This window comes from Corapipo altera, unplaced genomic scaffold (genome assembly GCF_003945725.1).
Source record: "Corapipo altera isolate COAL_440 unplaced genomic scaffold, ASM394572v1 2, whole genome shotgun sequence".
Classification (NCBI taxonomy): domain Eukaryota; kingdom Metazoa; phylum Chordata; class Aves; order Passeriformes; family Pipridae; genus Corapipo; species Corapipo altera.
Window position 1 is genome coordinate 7,085,337 of NW_020884890.1, and position 24,770 is coordinate 7,110,106.

Genomic DNA, 24,770 nt, shown 5'->3' on the forward strand with positions numbered 1-24,770 from the left:
TGCCTTAAACATCTATTGGGTACGACTCACGATCTCTAGGAGTCTTTCAGCCTTCTAGTGCAGTAGCTGTAGTAGTAGGTGTGACACTAGGAACAGAATTACATCTAGGTGGGTAAGCTCACCATGCAGACTTTATCATACATATTCAGTTAGCCAGAAGATCAGTTTGGTTCACCTGAAAGTCTACTTCAAGTGTTGAAGTTATCTAAAATAAGCAGTCTAGCACCATTTGAGAAAACCTGGGATATCCAATCCATCAACATGGCACCAGCATGTGAGTTGTCCATCACAATAACGAACTCTGACCTCTTCCATGTCCAACAAATTGGGACACATTTACAGTAACTGAGGTGTCATTGGTTTATTTAATGTACATTTATTGCAATAATGTACATTATTGATATCTCGATCATGCCTCTGTCTTCTGATCTTGGTTGTATAATTCAATATATTGATGGTTTATTTATAAATTATGCTTCTGACATATGTCTTGCTGACATTACACAGAAAAGCCCTAAATTGAAATCTGAATAAATAAGAAAAATTCTGCTCCAAGCTATATCATTCATTGAATTATGTTTGATCCACCTGCCAAAAACACTTTTGAATTAAGAAAATGACCAGAAGGAATATTTTAAATCTATATCAAACCTGAGAGGTCATGCTTAACAGCAATAATCAGACATATAACTTGCAATACAGATGTCTGCTAATGTATTATGTATTAGAGTCTTTGCAGTCAATAGAGAGACCCTGTTCTATAATGCTTTTACATTGGCACGGGGTTTAAAAGAACAGGGAGGAGAAAATAAGCAAATTTACCAAAGATAAATGTGTGAACAGACATTAAATGCAAAAATACTATGCCTGGTACTGGAAGTTTCTGTTCTGCACTAGATTCTAAGGAAGTATTCTTTCTGTATGCTCTCCTGATTCTCTTATCTATGCTGCTGTTCTATACTGAGAACTTTCAGACAAAAAGGGCAGATGGACTTTGACTGGGATGTGCAGTTGCTGTTACACAAAACAGTTAATTTCCTAATTCCTAACTTAAAATCTAAAACTTATTGAACATGATTCATCATAAAAGTACCTGTTCAAGGCATCATAGACAGCTAACCAAGCTGCTGATGTCTGTACCAGAACTGCCTAAATGTGAACCCTCCACCTCATATTTCGAACATGGAAGAGTAAAAGACAGTTAAAATACGACTTAAAAATAATTGAATTGCACTATAGTTTAACTGGTAGCAATAAAGAGCATAACAGCTGCTAATGAAGAGTGCGTTACCTGAATAATTGGTGATTCCTACCTTTTTGCACAGGATACCTATTAATCAGAGTTTTGGAGTTCTTTCTGTGGCAAAAATGTATTCCTTGGCAAAAGTATTATACTTTGTTGTAAGAAGTATATATAGAACTCATGAAATTATAGTCTGCATCAGTAATATAATAACCATATTTGAGATATCAGAAACTTTAAATGGTTAAACTTGGTTGTGCTGAATAAGGATGTAAAGAACTCTCAGTTGCTGTAGATTTGGAATTATGGAGAATGTGGAAATAGTTTTTAATTGTCTTGTAGCCATTTTGCATCTCAGAATAAAGGGAAAATCCTGATTTGCCCAGTAGGGCTCAAATGGATATCTTCCCTGGAGGATTAAGGCCTTTCAAATGCACAGGGGGAACGCCAGTTTCTGCTAGGGACACATGTGATGAATAAGGTTGAGTTGAACCCAGCCAGATCATGGATTGTGTTAGTGACTATTGCATAGCCAGGAGCTACTCAGCCTGGGCTACTTCTGGCCTTGCAGAGAAGCAAAGCAGCTGCTGTCTTTTAAATAAAAGAGAAAGATCACTACTGATATTAAGCAGCCCATGATTTAAAGGTTTGCTAGATCAGCTCTTATGCATAGGCACCAGAAGACCAGATTTTCCTGGGAAGCTGGGTGGACAACTAAGATGCTGTGTCATCAGCACACACTGTTATGGGTGTTGGAAGGAGTACTTTCACTGGAAGTCATATTTGTTGAAATGTCTATCTGCAGTGCTGATTAGGTAATTGCTACACTGCCTGGAAAAGATAGACATTCACCAGGAATAATTTTTCAAGGTTACTAATTGTCAGATACTACATTTTTTTCTTCCTCTTTTTAAGGGTTTATTTTTCAGAGGCAAGCAGAGGAAATGTGTTATGATAGTTGAATTACCATCTCGTCACATTCTTTAGGTTTTCTAGATATATTTTTCCAACATTTTCTCACACACCACTCCTGAACCTTTGTTTTAAAAGTCTCATGCTGTCACCTGGATGAGTGGGAGAGAGTGTTTTTAACCAGTGGCTATTCTGTTGACCTGCCTCTAAGATAAGAAGTATGGACCACAGAATGGATTCTAAGGAAATGTACCATCTTTTCAAAAAGGTTTAGTACAAAGGATGGCTTGGATGCTTGGCTCCGCTAGTGCAGTAAAATTGCATCTGACATCTGTTTAATATAACTACATGGAGCTTAAAAGTGAAGGGCAAGCCTGAGGATTCAAGCTGATGGAAACCTGCTGCCAATGCAGTGTGTGTTCCCATGTGGTTTATTAATCTTGTCAGTTGTTATTACCTTTTTATCTGGATCCTGTTAACCTAAGATTTGTACGTAACTCATGGAAAAGATATGCTTTTGTTTTCTTTGTTCGGATATGAGAAGTCTGTTGGCATAAGTCTTCAAAGGCATTAAGTCAGTAGCATCATGGAAATTTGGCTATGTTTTGAGCACTTGACTAGCTATAAAAATTAGACTAGGTTATTTTAACATGCTATTGTTCCATAATCTATCTCATCTTTCTTTCTATGTTTTTTTCTTTTTTCTTTTTATAACTTTCAAGTCATTTAAAGCTACTTCTATTCCGAAGTTCAGTAAAAGCTGTTACTTAGCCTTTAAGACTTTGTAATTTCAGCATTATATAACCACCAGATATGTCAACAGTACATACAATCCAAATAGCGGAGACCTTTGCATATGGAAGAGTACCACTCTGGAATAGAAAAATTCTCTTAGCTTTATTTTCTTAGAGAAAAAGGAAAGAATTAAATATGCTTATGCAATAGAGAACAAAACAGTAGAAAATATTTTTTGATCCTTTATTTCTTTTATTGCTCTGATCCAGTTATGCTTGATTGTTTATTTCTTGTTGGATGATCTCTTTGCTGTGAACCCTTGGCAAGTGTTCTACTGTCATCTAGTCTTTACATTTCCTCTCTTGACCCTCCTGACAAGAGTAGACAGTTACATGACCTGAAGCAAAGCTTCAGATGAGAACCCATCTATGCTCCAAGAAAGTTCTTCACTGCAGAATCTCACTACATTCTTGCTGAGGATCTTTACAATATTCCCTCTGTGAGCCCTCCATTCTCATCTTGCTATTATTTTGGGGACTAAAGTCATCTTTATCAGCCTTTATCTCTTACTATCAAAAATACTCTTTGTTAATGCAACATGTAAAATCATTTAATTACTACTTGCAACACTTGAAAATAATCTCTGTTGTTTTGGGTTTTGTTGGTGTTACACAATATTATATAAGAAACACCTTATAATAATTTACTTAATTACATTTAATGTATTCTTAAATAAGTCTCCATTATATTTTGTGTCCATAATCCATATAATTCATTATTTCCAGTACTATCCATCATAATATGCTACCTTTAGTTTCCTTCAGTTTGTTTTCAAGGCTGTCTTAACAAGAGCGTGGCCTACAAACTTTTGGGGGTTTGATTTGTCAAGGTTTTTGAAGTAAAAAATGAAGGTGTTTTTTTTTTCACAGCCCACACAGGGGCTCTGTAAACATAGTGCTATTCCCTACACTCCATCTCCAGCTCAGTAGCATCAAGTATCTCTTCACTGGGAGCTCCTCTAATGGTGACACTCAGATCTGGGAAGCTAAGCTGATGGTCTATCGCCCACACTTGTTAATAACTTGGAGAGAAGCCTGCAAGACAGAAAATGAGCTGGAAAAAACATGGATTTGGTGTCCTAAAATAATTTGGAATTGTGATTGGCTCTTAATGTCATATCTAAGCCTGTGATACTCCATACAAAACCATGCTTTCCACATGTGGAACATTTTCCAGACACACTTGAGGAACTACAGCTTATCTCCTAAAGATTCCTGTCTAAACTATCTTTTGATTTAATACTGTAAAATGTATTTTTTTTAGCAATGGGAAGATATTTTAAGCTGCACGGTTCATTTCAATACTCTTCTTAGATATTGCTGTGTGCTGGTCTTAACAGTTACCAGTAATGTATCACTACTTCCATTGCACATTATTTACTGAGTGATACAAGTGAATATTCTTATCAAACTGTAGTCAGACCATATTATCTTTCATAACACCACATTTGAAATCCTCTAAATTTCTCTGAGGGCAACAAGAATAAAACTATAATCACATTACTTGGGCTAGATTTTGAAGGAAGACTGTAGAAGGTGCAAAATTTGAGGAACTTCTGAAAAATCTCACTAAATACCTATTTCCATCTTTTTCAGCTAAACACCCTTCACAAATGTTCCCTTAGGATCTTAGCTTTTTTGCAGCCATCACAGCAGAAAGCTAATTCTTCATTTCAGACTTTATTCTGCACCATTTCCATGTTCACATTCCTTTGACTTCAAGGTTTGTCTTTCATTGTTGGCCCTTGTATGCAAAAATACTTATTATTTGAAACACTAGAGGTTTCTCAGAAGAACTGGAAGCTTTACTAAGAAAGTAGTTTCCCTTCATAAACAAAGCTGATTAGTGCTATGTTGTATTTATTACTGCCTGTGATGTTATTCAAAGCACTGTAGCAGGGATGCCAACAGAAAGAGGGAGATATGGAAGTGCTGCCTGAAACAATATCCTCAGTATCTTCCTGTGACTGAGACTCATTGAATATCAAGGTGTGTGATTTATTTCTTTTATTTCTTTTGGCTTAATTTCTATTAATAGATTTGCAAGGACCAAGCCTACCAGAGTTTAAGAAACGTTTGGATGACACTACTGGACACATGATGTGATTCTTGGGGATGGTCTTGTGCAGAGCTAAGAGCTGGACTTGATGATCTCTGTGGGTCCCTTCCTACTCATCATATTCTTTGATTCTGTGAGAAATGGCTCCTCTGTATTTTGGTCATTCACTGGTGTCATGTAACCTAGTTGACGCTCAGTATGAGCCCTGAAATTTGCTGATCGTGATGCGCAGCTTTTCCTACATTTTCTGTTTCATTGAAATTGTCATTTTTTTCATAGCATTTATTAAAGACATTCCGTTATTTTTTTAAAACTTATATTTCCTTAGGTCTACAAAGGGTGTCTTTGTTTGTGTGATGATGAAGATAAACCTGCTACTCTTCTGTAAGAGATCCTTTGAGAAATTTATTTTGAATACTGTATTGTAAATTCCATTCTTAAACCTTAAAAATCTCAGATGAAGTCAGCAGAAGCCTTTGGGGAAACTCATGAGCTAGTTTCTATGCAGTCAACCTGGGTAATGAGAGTAGTGAAATTGTGCCAGGCTAGAGCACAAGTATGAATTACACAGCCTGTCTGGAAAGCTGGGTGAATAATGGGACAACTAGCCTGAGCTAACCTCTGTGCTTCTTTGGCTGCACTTCATCAGAACTCGTTTAAAGCTTACTACGGCAAACTGATGTATGCTCTGGTCTTACTGTGTCTTCTCACCTTTAACTGCAGTAAAGACCTATCTTTGCTATAGCTTTGCATGTTTCTCAAACACCAGATTTGTTACACAAAAAACAAACCAAAACAAAAGAAAAGCAGCTGATTTCCTTTCAGGAAATCTTAACCTTATTAATGTTAACAGCAAAACTCTTGTTCATTCTGGCAGGGATGGGATGTCATCCTACAAATGTGTTGCTCGTGTTTCTGCATCTTTTAAAAAGCATAATGTATCCAGAAAAACTTCCCATGAACCCTCTCTGTATCACAGCGGCAGTCAAGAAGGAATCTGTTTACGTTAAGCCTCTTTCCCTACTAAACCAATAGGACTGAAAAAATACATTTTGATGGCCTTGTGCTTGTTAAGGAAAATAACTCAAAATAGTGTGTTTCTGTCTGACAAACTAAAATCATATAAACTGGGGTATTTTCACAGTTTCAAGAACTTGGTATAAAGTCTGCTGTGTGTCTCTGTTACTCAAAACAGGGCAATTGCTTCAGTCAAAAGTGAACACATGCAGTTGTTGATTAGTTACAACACCAGAATTGATGGCTTGTTTATCCAAATGTTACAAATTCCCTGGTTTTCAGTTTTCCTTTTGTGGTAGCTCTTGCGTCTGCTATATAAATGTGGTTACCAAAATGTGGTAACTATATAAATGAGGGAGAGAGCCTTTGGTAATGCTGATGCAAAGTATGCAAACAACTTCAGCTAAACATAGCTTTACCATGGTTTTGTTATATAAATGTCAACTTGAAATTAAATGTTATGGAAACATTTTTTTTTATCTTTATGGAATCTACCAGCTGCACAGTTTTCTCAAGTACAGTTTACATTTATGATGTTGTTTAAATCTATCACATACATTCAACATGTGGAAGAATTTTTTAAAAGCAAGTTGTTTTCCTTTGTGCAGTAGTTGTCCAGCTTCAGTCTCCTTGTATTCAAGACAAGTGTCTGCTAACACTGGGGGGGACCAGGAGTCACCAAAGCTGTGAGCAGCAGTTTGATTTTTCCAGAGACTAATGAGCTGAAGACTTCTTATACATGTGTATTACAGGACTGTGGTATCCTGGGGTGCATTAGGAATAGCATTGCCAGCAGGTTGAGTGAGGTGATCCTGCCCCTCTATTCATCCCTGGTGAGGCAAATCTGCAATTCTGTGTCCAGTTCTGGGCTCCTCAGCACACAGGAGACATGGAGCTCCTGGAGCAGGTCCAGTGGAGGGCAACAAAGGTGATTATGGGACTGGAACATCTCTTGTAGGAGGAAAGGTGAGAGAGTTGGGCCTGTTCAGCATCTTCAAGAGATGACTGAGAGGGGACCTCATTAAAGTCTGTAGGTATCTGAAGGGAGGATGTCATGAGGATGGAGCCAGGCTTAGTAGTGCCAAGCAATTAGGACAAGAGGCAATGGGCACAAACTGATGCACAGGAAGCTCCACCTGAATATGAGGAAGAACTCTGTGAGTGACCGAGCACTGGAACATATCACCCAGAGGGGTTGTGAAGTCTCCCTCACTGGAGATATTCAAGAACTGTCTGGATGCAATTCTGTGCAATGTGCTCTAGGATGACCTTGCTTGAGCAGGGACATTGGACCAGATGACCCTCTGCGGTTCCTTCCAGCTTTATCCATTCTGTGATTCTGTGACTCACACTGTATCATTATTTTACAAATCAAGGGAAAATTTCACAGTATATTTGCCAATTAGACAATTTTCCCCCTTGGATATTTAGTAATTTCAAATATTGCATTTTAGCCCCTTTTCCCCCCATACATCTGATTTGAGACCTACCTAGGAACTGGAATAATACAAAAAAGGACAGTTTTAAAACAGGGTTATATTATCCCAGTCAGCTCCTCTTTATCAGGTGGGTTGCAACTATGTTTTGAAATGGGGGTGTCCCTTTATGTAACAACAATATGTTGCTGTCCCTGTGGTGTAAAGTGTAAATATTAGGCACTATATACACAGGTAAAGCATTTGACCAGATCAGTTTTATAGTGTAAGCTGTAAAGAACAGATCTGATCATGAAGCTACTGAAACCAGCAGATGGAGATTATTCCAGACACATCACTCCACTGTAAGTCATGAAAAATAGACACCAGCATTCATTAATGCTGCAAACCTGCTTGGCCTGACATGGGCTGGGTTCAGTGGTCATTGGATTAGAATTTGGAAGCTGGAACTCGCTTCTGTTTGCATCTTCCCTAGATCCTGAGAAAAAGGTTTTCTGTACCAACATACAATAAAGATTTAAAAAGTCAGAATGCAAACAAAGCAAATGAGCAGGAATGGTAAATGACTGCCTCTCAGAATGTCACACGGGGTGGCAACAGTGCAGTTTCTAAAGAGTAGGTTCAGGCAAACAAATGGACATGTACATCTTCATAGAGTTGTTACTTAAGTTGTGTAAATCATTCACAGTTCCTATGGATGCTAAAAGTACACATAGGTTCTACTGTGATTAGGCAAGCTGATAGCAGCAGATTCTGTTCAGGTCCACAGTCTGAGAGGTTCAGGAAGCCCCTGAGCCACAGCCTGCTGGTAAGGAACCAGCTTGGCACCTTCACAGAGTCTTCCTTTGGTATCTGCTACCAGCCACTGCTGCAAGGGCTGGACAGGCTTTGGCCTGGTCTGCTGTGATTGTCCAGACAGTGAATAGCAAAGAACTTCATTTGAAAGTTTATTCCATGACAAAGCAAACTCATATGGACTTTAGTTATCAAATTTACTTTTTTTTTTAAATTCTGAAAAATCAAACTATTTAAAGAAACTTTCGGGTGCTTTATTTAGGTGTCACCTGATGTGCATTCAACCAGCCGCAGGTTTCCTGAGGCAACTGGCAACAGGCTGTAGCAACAACTGAAAATACAGAAACAAATCAGGAATGTCATTTTACCTTCAGGCTCTATAAATGTTTTCTGTTTAAAGACATTCTCATTTTATTTTTTCTTGCTATTGTAAAACTGAAATTTCAGAAGAAGCTTTGATAATACTGTCATGTCCTCAGCAAGATGATTAGAAATGAAACTCACACGTAAGTACTTCAGTTGGAAGCAACTGAGTGGGAAGGTTTAGAGGTTTTTTCTTTTTGTCCATGAGGAAAAATGAACCAAATACTTTTAGTTCCCCTCTCCCCTTTCCTCTGAAGTAGAAAGCTGCATTTTACTTCTTGTTATGTCCTGGAGATCAAAGGGGTCAGTCTGGAGTTAGGAAAAAGTCTGCCTGCAGATCAAATTGTCAGAGACTCAGAAGGTATTTTGGCTTTTCTCTTCAACCAGACCATAGTCTACCCATTGCAACCACAGCCCTTTTTGTATGATGCCTGCAGCTGCAGGGCCCTGGCATGGGCTGTGCTCTTCCCAGGTCCCAAAGACATGGGAAAGTTCAGTCTCCTGAAGTGCTGCAGTCACCGGTACTGTTCAGAAACCTGGATAAGTGACCTCTTGGTCACTCCCAGTCATCAGCTCTAAGAAATATGTGAATATTCTTTTTTTTTTAAGTAATTCTCTCTGGTTTTCTACGTTCTTACCAAAGCCTTACAGCCACCCTGGATGTACACGCATTACGGCATGCTGGCTGAAGTAGTCTTTTTTATCTTCAAACAGAGCCTATAGGTATCTCATTACAAATGCCCATTCTTCAGCTAAGCCAAAAAAGCTAATAATGTGGGCAGGTGTAGCATGTGACCCACCGGACCATGGCCACAGCTAGGGGAAACATCATAGAAAGACATCACCCAACCTGCTAAAGATATGATAAATACATTTCCAAATGAAAGTGCTGTACTCTGTACATCTGAATCTGTGCCTAGGTATTTAATCACTGCTTTGAGCCGAAAAAAAGCACTCCACAGGCAAACTAGCACTCCTGAGTATATCAGCTCAAAACAACTGTATGTCAGCCCTCAAAATAGCTACTCAGGGTCTCTGTATCTGAAAATACTAGCTAATTGCTGGAAAATCCTTCAGTGCTGGACAAGAGATAATAATTTATATAATAAAGATATCATTAACAAGCATCCTGGCTTTTTTTACTTTATCGGCCCAGGTTTGGTGAGATTTTTTTGCATTTTTAGTAAGATAAAATAAAACTCTGACAAGCTAAAAGAACTATGAACAAGTTGAGTTATAGGCAAAGTAAAACCAATCATTATAGCAAAAACAGTGGTTTAGCTTTGTTCTTGCCTGGGTTGCAGCAAAAATAATGAGCAAAATAAAAGGAAAGAAAGTGCTGGTAAAAGAAATCCAGACGATGAGGATACTACAGAGAACTGTGAAACTATTCTGAGAGGCCTTGATATTGAAACTAGATGATCTTTAAGGTGCCTTTCAACCCAAACCATTCTAGGATTCTATGATTAATGTTAGGTTTACAACTGAAAGGGACAAACTCAGTGAGGTTATTGGGATACAGAGGAATAGCTATGAGAGATTAGCACTAGGAGGACAAGGATGCAGACTATCCCATCATCCCAGCTCATGAAACCCACTTGTTCTTAACCTAATAGATTGAGTGATGTGGTCTAGTGAGCTGGAAAAAAAAAAAAGAGAATGAAAACCCTTGATGATTATACTTTGAGGAATAAAATAATGTGATACTCAGTGCTTCTTATGTAAGAATTGCAATAACATATTAAGAAAAAAAAATGTAACTATGCAGGCAGTCAGGTGTTGTACCAGGATGTCCAGAGAGGCCACCTAGTCTCCTTCCCCGTAGACACTCACCACTTGACTGGACATGATCCTGAGCAAGTTGATGTAATTGAACTTGCTTTCTTCAGGGATTAGATAAGATAACTGCTGGAGGTTCCTTCTAGCCAACATAGGACTGTGATTTTTATGAATTTCCCTTATAAAAGAAGCCAGCGTAACTTTAGTTTTGTCGGAGATTAATATGCTGATTTTAACAAACAAGTGCTTGGTTATTTATTTGCCTGTGATTGTCTGAGCTCAGTGATGCTCTGGGTGTACTAAAACATATTTATTTCATACAGTTCTATAGGAAGGTTTGAGTAAATGATCTTGTTAAGTTGAAAAGGGTTTCTGTTGCTTTTATACATTGATTGATTGGGTTACTTTTTCATCTGTATGCTCTTATACGAATAGATGGATACTGTTACATGATTTTTCAGTTAAATCAAGATGCCCAGTCCTGCTCAGCATTTGTTCTTTAAATAAATAAATATTTAAATGAACATAAATAAATGTTCATAACGGATCCAAAAATATATGAAAAGAGCAGGACTTGTTTTTTACACATAAATATATACAACAGTTTTGGCTCACTCTGAATCCACTCTTTCACTTGTTAGGCTTCCTGAGGAACTAGGAGACAGGCAGACATGCATCTCTGCTGGAAGGAAAATAAACAGTGCTCTCACTAAAAGGAGGTGCAGTCAGCTGGTGTATCTCAACTAAGAACAATTCCTGGCTGTATGAGTGCTCTGTTTTAGTCCCATACATAGCTTAAATCACTCCTAACCTAGGAAGGACCAATTCTTAACTCTCACAAACTTCTCAGGTATACTTGAGTTAATATTTTAAAGACAACTAAGAATTCAGACTCTCAGAAGCTCAGAATTTGGAAAAGCTCTTCAGTGCCTACCCTATACTAATTTTTAATGTGACCTTTTATGAATTGTAGGAGGCAAAATTACCATGTATCTCAGCTTCACACGGTTAATATAGGGAAAAAAACACTACAGTGTTTCATGATGGGGTTGTCTGTACTGAGTGCACTGAAGGCTGTGTTGGGAGTCATAGAGAGATGTTCTCTTGGCTCGCACAGAGCCATTCTTAGAGGAGATACACCACCTAACTGCACTTCTTTGTAGTGAGACAGGTTTTTTTCTCTTTCTAGCAGAGATGCATGTCTGCCTGTCCTCTAGTTGTGGAAATTAAAATCCTATTTACTACTACATTCCATGGAAATACTGAAGGCTAGTACTTTTTATATTGAAGCTCCAGGAAACTTAATTTGTGTGATTAACAAAGGGATCTCCAAGGCTTCTTCTCCAGCCTTGGAAGTATGCAGCGTTTGGCAGTATGTATGTGCAATTGTCACTGATTAAACTATTCACATAGAATCACAAAATGGTTTGGGTTGGAAGGGACCTTTAAAGACCATCTAGTCCAACCCACCTGCTGTGGGCAGGGACATCTTCAGCTAGATCAAAGCTCCATCCAGCCTGGCCTTGAACACTTGAATAAGTGCTTACAAGATTGGCATGTGTGAAAGGAAGTTGCTCTGCTAAAGTAAAATTCGTATAAGGCTATCTCTTTGGCTGCAACATGTCTTAAAAATGCAGTCTTGTTTCCCTCTAATTTCTGAGCAGAACCATTTTGGCAAAGAGTGAAAGCAACTGCAAGATAAAATGTTGAAAAGTGAAAGCACCCTCATGTATTGTTTCAAACAGGCAAGCAGCAGCTTCATGTGTTTAAGATCAAAGGGCAAGTTTTTCCCCATATGGAAAACAAGTGATCACTTTGTGTATTTAACATTCTGCATAAGCATAATAGTTGTTCCAGAATCTTTGCAACTCAGCATGTAAAAGAACTCATTATTGAAATAGCAATATTATTGTTGCCAAAGCAATGTATAAGCATAGCTTTGACGCATGGAAGCCAGACGTGTAAACACCAGCCATCTTCCTCACAGACATCCCAGGAGAGGCAGGTCCTGTTGTGGGCACTCAACATGCTTGTTGCCCTTCCACACTGCTGCATGCAGCCAATGCTGCTGTGCTCTGCAGTTCTACCTTGTAGGGACTTCAAAACATCTTGTTCGATGCACAGAAAAAATTATGTAATGGTCTTTCCAGTTGAAGTGATTATGAGATAAAAGACCCTGAAAAATTGAGGAAAATTAGTCATATTGTTGGGCTTGGACTAGAGAGGCTCAGACAGATTAAAGGCTTATTGTGAAAAGTAAGTGTTACATCTTGCTTTAGGTCTGAAGACCTAAATAACTCTGCAAGAGGTGTTCTCTTCTCAAAGCAGTGCATGATACAAAGTCACAAGCTGGTTTTTGTACCCTCCTCAGCAAGGCCTAGTACTTGACAAACTGCATATCTGATCTTAGCTTTTAAACACAAGGAAACTTAAAGCATATGAGGAAATAGGTGAACATCCCACTACCTCCCACTTTTGAGACTGTGCTGCTTTCTTGTCAATGTTATATGGATGAACACAGAGAAAAGTGTTGCTGTAAGCACGTTAAACTCAGGAAATTTTCATTGTCATTTGAATCCCTCAAGATAGGATTCTTCTTCTTTTTGCAATCTCCCATGCTTCTGCCATCAGGTTCTGGTCTGTTAGTACTGCTGCCTACCAACAAGAAAGGGCACTTCAGATTCCAGAAAGTGCAGGACTTATTTAGATTAAGTAAGACAAGATTAATGGTGTGGTATAAAACTGAACACCCTCGAGCTAAAGTGTGGTGATTGATTCTTAGCAGTAAGTTTAATACTAACAGTGCATTACGTTGAAAAAATATTCTGTATTCCATTTATATCCTTGTTTACTACTGTGAGAAAACTATAGAAAATTAAAAGGATTTTCTTTGCTCTGGTGATATTTATGAGTCAGCTCATAATTCCCAACACAAGCCATACTTCCACTGAAATCAACTGTAAAGTTTCAGTAAAGACCAAAATCCAGCTCTTAGCTATTAGGAGTAAATAAAATTAGAGAAGGAAGACCTATATTTTGGTACATTGAAGAAATTTTCAAAAATATTTATTCTTGATGACATAATGACATTAATCTGCTAAGTTTAATGAGCCCTGGTACTTTTGGCTGCTTGTCTGGATTTCTGTTGTAGCTGTAAGGGGCATTGGGGCTATAAGGTAGCCTGGATTTTTAAATACCATGTTATGCTTACCACTTTTTTAATTATGTCATGAATATATGTTTTTCTTCAGGATAGACTTGCTTTTTCATCCTTTCTCCTTTCTTTGTCTATCTAAAACAAAAGCAAAATCCAATATATAATATACTACTGGAGAAAAATAAGAGAAATAAGGAAATTGATTTATGTTCCAGAGCTCTTCAATAGGATGGAATATTTTAGGTGCAAAAGCACAGCTGAATCTTGGATGCTTCCCACAGCATCATTCTATCATAGTCATGTTGGGCTGATTGTCTTAATCCTAAGGATTTTATATAAAATATGTCAAGCAGGCCCCTGAATTCGAATGATTAAATTTTCAATAGATTTTTTCCCCCATCTTTACCTCCAATTAAGATGTAAAACAACACTGAAATCACAGAATCAGAGAATATTCTGAGTTGTGAGCGACCTACTGGGATCATCAAAGTACAACTCCTGGCCCTGCACAGGACAGCCCCAAGAATCAAATCCTGTGCCTGAGAGTGTTGACCAGATGCTTCTGGAACTTTGACAGGCTTGATGCTGTTATATATCCTCCTGTACTCAGCTGTGAAATAACCTCAGTTTGTAAATTACAGTTTATCTGTTAAATATGCTCATTTGATAGTGTTTTTCAACACTGACTTGGCATCCAGAAGTACCTATCCATAGTAAAAGATGTACTGGTAAGTCCAGAAAAAAATTTCACCGAAATACATGGCAACTCCCAGACCATACCCAGGAGTTGTCTAGGAAAGTGATATTTTACCCAGGCCAAAATTACTCTAATGGCAGTCCTCAACATTTAATGGTGTAAACCTTCAGCAACCATCAGGAGTACCATTCCCTGTCATATTACTGCAGGGTCCAGCTGAGTCACGCTGAGTAGGATTATCTCCAGAGGCTAAGTTAGACAGGCTTTTTTTGATCAACACAGTGTGGTTCCTTCTTAGTTTTAGCTGCCAAAGCCATGGCACTGTTGGCCACTGATGGTCAATTAGGCAATGAAGGTGAATAATGCCTGTCCCTGTTATAATCAATCGTGCCTTGACTTCACCAGAGCCAGAGCTGCACTCAGCACCAAGCAAAGCGGCAACTGTTATTTGTGGCATAAAAAGTCCCCAGCAGTCCTGCAATTTTTCTGTTCTTTTAAGTTTACCCTCTTACTTCAAAAAAAACCCCAAACATGAGGTAGCAGCAATATTTCTATCTTAAAACCTCAAGACCTGAAAAGCTGATTTTGAAGTGGATTATGCAGTTGATTACCAGAACACATTTCTTTCTTGCACATCTCTACTTTTCTTATATTAAGGATTATTTTTCTAGGTAGCAAAAGATCTGAGTACAGTATGTTAGCAAACACTTTTACAGAAAAAGTTTATTTGAGTACTTCCCTTTGCCCTAGATTGTGAAAACTGTAGGATAAATTGACTGCAATGAGCAAATGATTTTAAAGAAAAGATTATATAGTGGTTTTCATTTCTCCAGGCTCATATTGTAATTATTTTCATTTTCTCTATGTCATTATGATAAATTAATTTTGTAAATGTTCTGAAAAAAAATATAAATTCTTCAACCTGTGCTCAGTGATAAAGACAACATAATTTCTATTCATATTCTAAATTAATTTTCTTGTCAGATATCTCTGACCAAACAAAGGTTGCTAGGTGAGCTACTAGACTTATCACTGAGAGTTGGAGCTATTTGATGCAAGAGAAAAAAATACCTACCGTGTTATCTAAGTATGGATTTTATGTACTAAATTAAGCATTCACATTTGAAAATTTTGATCTAAAAAAAAGACCTACTCTTTGAGAGAAATAAAAGGAGCATTTTGCCATTTTCTACAGATTTAAAGCACCTCTAAGTGCAAAAAAGAATCTTGGGATACAAGCCAGTATCATGCTTCCCAATCATTAAAATAGTTAAAATCCAGAAGAATAAATGCTTTATTCTTATTTTTTCTGTCAAAAATATCTCCTGTTGAAGCCAATGAAAACCTTTCAGAAAACATCTAGGTCAAAAATATCTCTGAACATTAAACTGAACAGAATAAGCATTTTTTGTTTTATTTTGTTTTCTTTTAAGCTATTCTGCTTGCTCAAAGAATGATGCCTCCTTTTTTAGAACCTTTCAGAACCTCAGAGAAATTTACTTTGATGTTTTATTTTTCCTTTATGATGGAATGGATTATCAAATGTGGATTGTTTAATTTAATGGCTTATTTATTGACACTTTGATTTGTGTGCTGTAGGTATCTGAGCTATTTCATTTGCTTTGTTTTGATTACATCTCCTGTTATAACACTTCATTACTTTGTCAATATAAGCCAAATACAATCACTTAGCAGACACTGCTAAAAATATGACTCCTTAAAAATATGACAGAAAAGATGAATTTAGGCTGACAACACTTTTTTTGACTTGCAAACCTAAACTCTTTCATTTTTGATAAACTATTCTAATTTTCAGAATCAATAAATATCCCATGTGGAAATAAAAAATAAAATACTCTTTGAATAAAATTTATTCATCACAGACTGACGAAACCCACCTTTCTAAACAAGTTGTTTCAGCATCATGTTCAGTTCTTAAAAATCTTCAGACATGAAATTCAGTTCAAATTTCTATATTTCTGGAAAAGGTAAGAATTAACCCAAAGAAAGAATATATAGAAAGCAGGGTTTGCTGCAAATTTTTTTTTATCTCAAAAATTTTTTATAAAGTTTCCTACCCAGTTTATTTTCCCATTTTTAGACAATGAAGTCTTCATACTCCACCTCTCCAAAGACAGGGTTGTACTGTTTCTGGGTAGAAGGCAGCACAGTATCAAACCCTGAACATGCTACGCTCTTCCACTTGAAGAAAAGGTTGAAGTGCAAGTCATTTTAAAGAAAGCCTAAAGGAGAAATTTATGAGCTTTTTCTATAGAAGAGCACTTATTCTTCATGCAGCTTTTGTCAAACATTTTTAACAAATTGTAATAACCTTTGTCATATCTCATTTTCTTGCCTAAACAAGTCACGTTGAAACTATAAATGATGGAAAATTTAATCCACGTGGTTTGCACTATCAAAACTGTTAAACTACATTCTTTTCCACCATGTCAGCAGTGCTTTGTCTGCTTTATAAGAATGTTGAAAAGATTACTTTTTAAGGGAGATACAAAATGTCCTCCTCACGCCTGCACTAGTTGATGTTTTCACTTTCAGTTCTTCCTGTAGCTAGGAAAATGCTTCAGCATTTCTCTTTCTCTATCCTATAAGAGAGAGTATTTCCACCCACCTCTAAGAACTGTCTACTCAGAGACACCAGGAAGTGCTCAGAGTCTGGTGGGTGCTGTGAGGTTTCTGCTGCCTTCCTGTCTCGATCATGCATGTCTGCTCTGGGATGCAATGTGGTACACCACCTCTCAGTTCAGCAATATGCATTCTTTCTCCTCTGTAGGAACTTAGTGCCTTGCAAATTGTGTGTATATAAAACAGTAACTCCTAGTCCAGGAGATGCTGTTTTTCCTTCTGTCCCCAGCTGCTGCCTGGGACACTGAAACCGTGAAGTCTCCCTTTGTCATACAACAAGTGGAGTGAGACTGCTGATAGCATCCAGCCAAGGCAGAGATCTCATGGAGGGCAACCCACTTATCAAATATCTGTCTTTGTGCTTTTTGTGACAACTGTTCACCAGAACTAATAGTCCCAATGAAAGTGTAACAGTGCTGTGAAAGAATGTCTTTCCTTCCTTCCTCTCTTTCTTTGTAGGGTTTTTATTGGGTATCGTATCCATCCAGTATAATCTTCAGCACATTTATTTATCTAATGCCTCACACAGGTGTTACACAGTTGAGGATTAAAAAATCATATAAAGGTGGCACTTGGGTACTCAACTCAGCAAGATCCTCATCACTGTCAAGAAAGCATGAGCACTGCTCCTGGCTTTGAGAAAGAATTACTTATGAAGGGGCTCTAACAAGTTCTTTGTAGATTCAGGCCTCATGGATGCAAGCAACTTGCTGTAAGTTTACAAGCAACTGCATTAGTTCTGACTCTCTACCAGTGCGAAAAGAGCTACTTTTTGGTTGTAGTTAAAGTTAGCAAAAGCTTTTGAACATTTTCTACCTTCCATACAAAATCCAGGATAATGGCACTGCCAATGGTTTGCAAACAGTTTTGGTCATAATTCTGAATGCCCTTGCATTTATGAGGATTAAATCAGACCTCAAATAATACTGGAACATAACTCTGGTGGTCTAATCACTTAATTATGCCACTTCAACAGTGATACATTTTTACTATTTACAGAAGAGACCACAAAACTGTTTGCAGATGTTAACTTTTGATTATTTTAATTCTAGCACTAAATAATATGGCAAATAGCTCTTAAACATCTTCCACGGATGTATTTTTTGTCCTTATGATATTCCCTGAGTAATGTTTTAACAATTGCTTTAAACTGGACATACTCCTCCATGTGAACAGCCCTTAAATCACAAACTATAGTAAAATTCTGCTGAAAATTAAATAAATGGAGAATTGGTAGGCCTTAATTAACCAATAAGAAAAGTTTATGAGAAGCAGATTGATTAAATATCAAAGCTTCTGAGTTATATTATCTTTCATAAACTGGCTTTTATCCAATTAGTGTAGTCTTTCAGGAGCAGCGGAACAAGATGAAAGGATCTACAACAAAACTGATTACTGTTGAAACAAAATGGAAGTTGCTGCTTTTGATAAAATACAAGTACTTGAATAATTTTGTGAGAAGTTGCTGCCTAAGGCATATGTTTTACTGTCTGATACTGAATGCATGAGGAAAGACCATCTGTTTTTTTCAGCCTGAACAATTATATGATCCAGATTGATCCACTAGAGGCCAAATATAATTGCTCTGTGTTTTGCTTTGTGCTACACTCTACCTACAGCAGCATCCTCTTGTACAGCATGTATCATAGCACACAGCTCAAATGATGAAAATACTTTTTCTTTTATTGAGGGTTATAGAATCACTATCCAGGGCTTAATGCAAGCCACTGCACTTCATCTGTCACTGGAGAAATAGTTCATAATAGGAAAAAACAGCTTTTGAGAGGCTTTGACCACTGAGATGTTTGAACCTTAGGAATTTATTTTTGCCAGACAGATCCTAGTTTAACATCCAGCTAGGCGAAAGATGTTGCTGCATCCTTCATGCCTTCAGTTGTAGCTGGGGAAAAGGAGAGGTGCTTTCATTGCGTGGCCTGAATAAACAGATTGCATTAAAAAAGATAGATCATGAATCCTGACTATTAGTGTACTTTGAAGGAAAGCACTTATAATATATATAAACTAATGAAAATATTGTGGTTTTGTTGCAACTGCTGTGTTTTACAGCATCTAAAATTATGCTTTTAGTTTTGCCAGGCTAATAGGACTGGGTTTCTCCCCTTCCCTTCCCTGGATTTCTCCTCTTCTAATTTTAGACATAATGTGCTGAGTGGCAGTAAAAAAGTGTTCAGTATTGGAGGGAGGAATGAGGGATAGAGGGGCAAGATTTGAATGTGTGGATGGATAAATGCAAATATTTTTCCTTTTTCCTTTAATAATAATAATAATAATAATAATGAATAACAATACTCCATTCCTTTTAGAGTTTCTGGGAAAACTCTTAACAAAAGTTATAGAACTTTGGAAAAATTTCTTTCCAAGACTATTCTTGTGTATTGCGAGGGTTGTTTCTGCTTTGCATGAGTAACCACAGAACTATGTCTGCCAGGTGCTGATCTACACTGCACCTGGTTTTCCTGAATATTTGTCTTTATTTTGATTAATACACGGGTTAACTGTTTTCATTCCTATCGAGAATTAACACTGCCCACAGTGATGTTCTTATGGATTGTGGCAGAGCAAGTGGTGGGTGAGTGAAATATGGTTTTGTGACTGCAAGACTGAGCTGCGACTTAAAAGATTTAGGTTTATTCCACATATAAAGACTTTCTGTGTAGCCTTTGGCAAGTCCCTTACCTTTACTGTGCTCTCCAGCTGTGATATGGGAACAAGAAACTGTCTTTCTTCCTGCTGTGTCTGTTTTCAATAATTATGCTGTAAGAGATCTCTTCCAAGTCAAAACTTGTGTTGTGTGTTTGGACAAGACCCAGTACAACTGGGCTTCCAATTTAGTTGGTATTACAGGAATAGAACCAGATAAGAGCGAGTTTTCATACCTAAACACGAAGGAAGTAAGAAAATATCATTTTAATTGATTTGGGTCTAAAGAAATTCAGCAAAAGGAAATTACATTCTTTTACCGTAAATTCTTAGTCACTTCTTAATTTTTTTTGCGTTCTGTGCAAGTCTTAATGAGGAGAAACTACATTTATGTCTATGTCAGTAGTGTGTAGTTATAGGGGAGTTGCATCTGAAAACTGTAGCAGCTGAAACTACCAGTAATGTTCTGTGAGATTTTCCTTTTTAATTAAGTGAGGGCAAGGGGAGCAAAAATGCTCACAAGATGGATTTTTGTCACTTTTCATAGAATCATAGATTCACAGAATCATAGAATAATAGAATGGTTTGGGTTGTAAGGGACTTTAAAGATCATCTAGTACCAACACCCCTGCTATGGGCAGAGAACCTTCCACTAGATCAGGTCATTCAGAACCCCATCCAGCCTGGCCTTGAACACCTTCAGAGAAGTGGAGTCTACCACCTCTCCGGGCAATCTGTTCCAGTGCCTCACCACCCTCATAGTAAAGAATTTCTTCCTAATAGCTAACCAGTATCTTCCCTCCTTCAGCTCAAAGCTTTCCCCCTTGTCCTATTACTATATACCATTGTAAAAGCCCCTTTCCAGCTCTCTTGTAGTCCCTCTTATGTACTGGAAGGCTGTTAAAATGTCTTACCAGACCCTTCTTTTCTGAGGGGAGGGCTGAACAACCCCAACTCTCTCAGTTCATAGGAGAGGTGGTCCAGCCCTGTGATCAACTCAGTGGCTCTCCTCTGGGAAAGGAGACATTCCAACAGGTCATCATCTTCCTTATACTGAGGCCTCAGATCTGTATGCAGCTCTCTAAGCGGGGTCTCACAAGAGCAGAGCAGAGAGGCAGAATCACCTTCCCTTGACCTCTGGCCACACTTCTTTTGATGCAGCCCAGGATGTAGTTGACTTTCTGGGCCATAAGCATGCATTGCCAAGTTATGTTGAACTTTTTGACCACAAACACTCCAAGTCTTTCTCCCTAGGATTGCTCTTGATCCATTCTCTGCCCAGCCGGTACTTGTGCTTGGGATTGCATGAGTCTTGAATGAGTCTTTTATGAAACCTTGAAGCATGTGCTGATCTTCACCTTTCTTTAATCTAGAAGACAAGACTGGATAAGGAGGTGTGCCAGATATGTACTTTACCCTTCTGGATACTGGTTTATTTACAATCCTTAATAGAACTTATATGCAAGCTCCTACCATATTTGATTTTCAGAATAGAACTTCTCCCCAGCAGTTAAGTAATACACTACAAAAATATGTCTCCAATATCTTATTGCATTGCACATAGAGATTTTCTACTAGAAATTCTGAAGACTGGACTTATATTTTTATCTAATGTATTGGCTATATTACAGCACTACTATTTTGTAGCACTATGGAAAATCCATATGTTATATGGTAAAAGTAATTGCAGCTTCTGAGGCACAAGTGGGCGCAGATGCCATAATATATTAATGTTTGTATCCAGTAGTTAGAAAAATAGAAGTATTTAGACTGAAAAAGGCCTCTTTGAGTCATCCAGTCCAACTTCCTCCTCAAATCAGGGCTCACCTCAAAGTCAGACCATGCCTTTTTCAGCCAGGTTCTGCAATATTAGGGGACAGAGGTTTCACAGTGTGATTTGTTGACCCTGTCAGGAGACTCGGTGCCCACCAAAGTAGCTTTATCATTCCCCGTCCTAAGCTGGACATGGGAGAGAAAGTATAACAAAAGGTTTGTGAGTTGGGATAAGGGCAGGGAGGGATATGTATCTGCATTAATTACAATACCTATTCATGCTGGATTAGAGCATCTGGTAATGAGACTCAGAAATTCAAACAAAAGTCAAAGGCCTGCATGACTAAGTGTTTTAAGAAGGAAGTTAGCAAAACTTTGGTAGAATCGATTATTACTGGCTGCTGGTTAGTCAGTTCATGATATTGTGGGTGAAATGAACCTCTTTTCTCATTGAGTTCATAGATGGTTTCACTAGCACAGTGCTATTGTTGGTGGTGAAAGAGTAAAAGAGGAAAGGATAATCCTTACCATCAACAGTATAGTTCTCAGAGCAACACCAGTTCTGCAGGCTTATGTCTGAAAACACCATATGTGCTGCATGCTGTTATGATTGGACATAAGATATGCAAGAATTTCTGCAGTGATACCAATTTTTTTTGCATCGTCATCACAAAAAGATTTAGCACCATGTTTGTGGGTTTTCTTGCCTGCGTGTATTCATTAGTATCATGAAACATACAGGCTCATGCAAACTCAAAATTGTTGTCTTGTTTTCCTGATTGTAATTGAATGGCTTGTGTAAGACTTTCTTAATTGTTTTAACTCCTTCAACAGATTCTACGACATTAAATTTGTTCCCAGAATGGAACCTGTTCATTTAGCAACGATGCCTTAGCGCTACCTCTCAGCTTCTGGTAGTTTGTACATGAAATCTGTTGCTCAGAAAGAAGTAATTTCGTATGGACAGATAGGTGCAATATGTAACTTAACTCTTTGGTAAGCTTATGCAGCAGATATTTCTGGTCGGTTGTAGGAGAAATTATTTTCCAGACCAGGAAGAGGACTCTCCCATTGAAGATCTTTCTTTAGAGACACTAAGGGTATCTGGACTGCATAAAGGTACAGGATTGTAAAACGAAAAGTAACATCTGTGTATATTGGGTCATTTCTCCAAGAAAATAGCGTGCTTGTTTCATTAATTCTAGCAGTGCTGCTTGGAAGTATGTGGATTTAGTAACAGGTTATTCTAATGTCTCTAATGAATTAAGTTGAGTAGTTCAATTCACCTCTATTAATGAAGAGCGTTCCTTGGCAGTCTTCTATTAATTGGTGAAGTAGGATCAATATAGATGCTAGGTCAGGATTCTGAAAAGTATTAACAAATATTAATATTCTTTCTTTTTCAGTTTTCTCCTTGTGTTTGGTTGCTTGATTTTGTCCGTGTTTTCTACTATTCCTGAACACACAAAACTTGCCTCTGGTTGTCTCTTCATTTTGGTAAGTGAAAATTCTATGTACAAGACAGTTTTATAGATAATTTTATATATATTCAAATCCTCCATGGAAAGAATAATATCACACCTGCACACAAAAAAAATAGACTTTTCATCAGAATGATGAAAGAATGACAAAATAGAGGATTCTGCTATCTTTTGGTAGATTGTATGACAGTGCTAATAATCTACTGTATTGCATCCCCTTCTTTCCTTGAGAATTGCTATGGTTTATAAGTGATAGTTTTCCTACTGCAGTTAGGCAGTGAGTGAGCATGAAAGACCTTTGATATTGCTGCTGCCATTTATAAAGTCAGTATGTAGTAAGAGGCACTTATACTTAAAATAGGAAATAATTTTGGTATCTTAGATACCAATTTCTGCTAGCTATTGGTAGATGCTGACATTTTAGTGGCATTTGCTGCAGTAGGATGGGAAAGTTTAATTATTTCTTCATAATACATACTTTTCTATTATGTTTATCTCTCCTTTTTCCCTTCTGAGATAGATATAAATGGCTTTAATCCCTAAAAGTGCTTAACATTTTTCATGCATTGTATGGACGGCACTTTATTAATCTGCTTCTTGATGGGCCATTTAGTTCTGCAAGTTGATGGCCTGAGGATACGTGGTAGTGATCATTAAAATGTCACTATATACCCAGAGTTACCATGGTTATTTCAGTTCCATGTATGCAGCAGACTGTGACTTATTAGGTAGTGCCTGAGGTGAAGTAACTGTTGACAAATGCCAACATTTTAATTGTCATCACTGTATATTTCCAAAAGCCCTGGTCTTCAGAACAACTCCCTAATTAATTATGGTGTGAGCAGACTGATAAACATCATTATGGTGTATGCCATATCTCTACAGCACAAAGGGCCACTGCATCAAGATACCTGAACTAAATGTCCAGATCTTGCTAGGTGCAGATATGTGGTGTTCTGCTCCACTGGATGGTTTCTTAGCAGGGATAATTAGGGAGAGCCATGTTAAATGTTACATTTTTCTTCCTAGCCATATTAGTGCTTTTTCTTTCTCTGAAGAAAAGATCAGGTGGCATCAAACCAGCTAAAAGTGATCAGATTTAATCCTACGCTATTACCTAGACCCATTATTTACAGATCTTAACAACACCTGGCAAATGGAAGTTTGTTTGAATGTTCTGCAGCTAGTTATATTATTGTAGTAGGTATACTAATTGCTAAGATCTTTTTTTATAGAGAACAGGAAAATCTGATTAGTTTGAAAATACCGTATTTGTAATAGCAGGTGCTTTTGTGACAAGTAATCCATTTTCCTGTATACATGTGTACACTGGTTGCAGAAATGCCATTTGTTCTGACATAAAATATGCATTTCCCATGAGCCATATATTTGTTGATTGTGTTGGTACACTTACCACTGCTAATTTCTCAGCTGGCTGATAAACAGATTCCCTGTGTTTTGCCATGGGTCTCACAGGAACCAGCATGTGGCAGAGTTCTGTGAAGTCCTGGTTTTGCTCCCAGTCTGGGCAGAGGTTTTGTGAGCTCTGCTAGCTGATACACCAGTCCTTGTATAGGTGTCCATCAGCAGATTAAAGCTGCTCAATACCTGCTGTGGGGATCTCTGGTGCTTTTTGCTGTTACGGTTTCAAAGATAAACTGAGTCCATCTTAACAGCTGTGACTGTGCATCTGATGGTATCCTCTGAATACAGAACTGGCCTTAAGGAGGAAGAAGATAGATACATGGTTAATCCTTGAAGCGCCAATACTAGCCTGGTCCAACATTTCTATGCTATAGCCTAGTGTGTTCAGGAAACCCTTGGCAGGAATAACCTAGTGATGACAAATTTTACATCTCCTGATGTGGGTCTCTAATGGAGAAAAATATAAACACAGCAAAGGATGAAGTTCCAGAAGCAGGCTAAAGCTGACTGGTTCATTGTGGTTTGCTGATGCTTG

General features: G+C 37.8%; 1 protein-coding gene across 3 annotated transcripts in view; it reads left to right on the plus strand.

Annotated features, from left to right (window-relative positions):
* Positions 1-24,770, plus strand: part of KCNQ5 (potassium voltage-gated channel subfamily Q member 5) — a 285,817-nt gene that overhangs the window by 172,741 nt on the left and 88,306 nt on the right. For all 3 annotated transcript variants that reach the window (XM_027644941.1, XM_027644939.1, XM_027644940.1), the window contains exon 2: positions 22,736-22,826. In XM_027644941.1, coding sequence (XP_027500742.1) covers positions 22,736-22,826 — 91 coding nt within the window. The remainder of the gene's footprint in view (positions 1-22,735; positions 22,827-24,770) is intronic.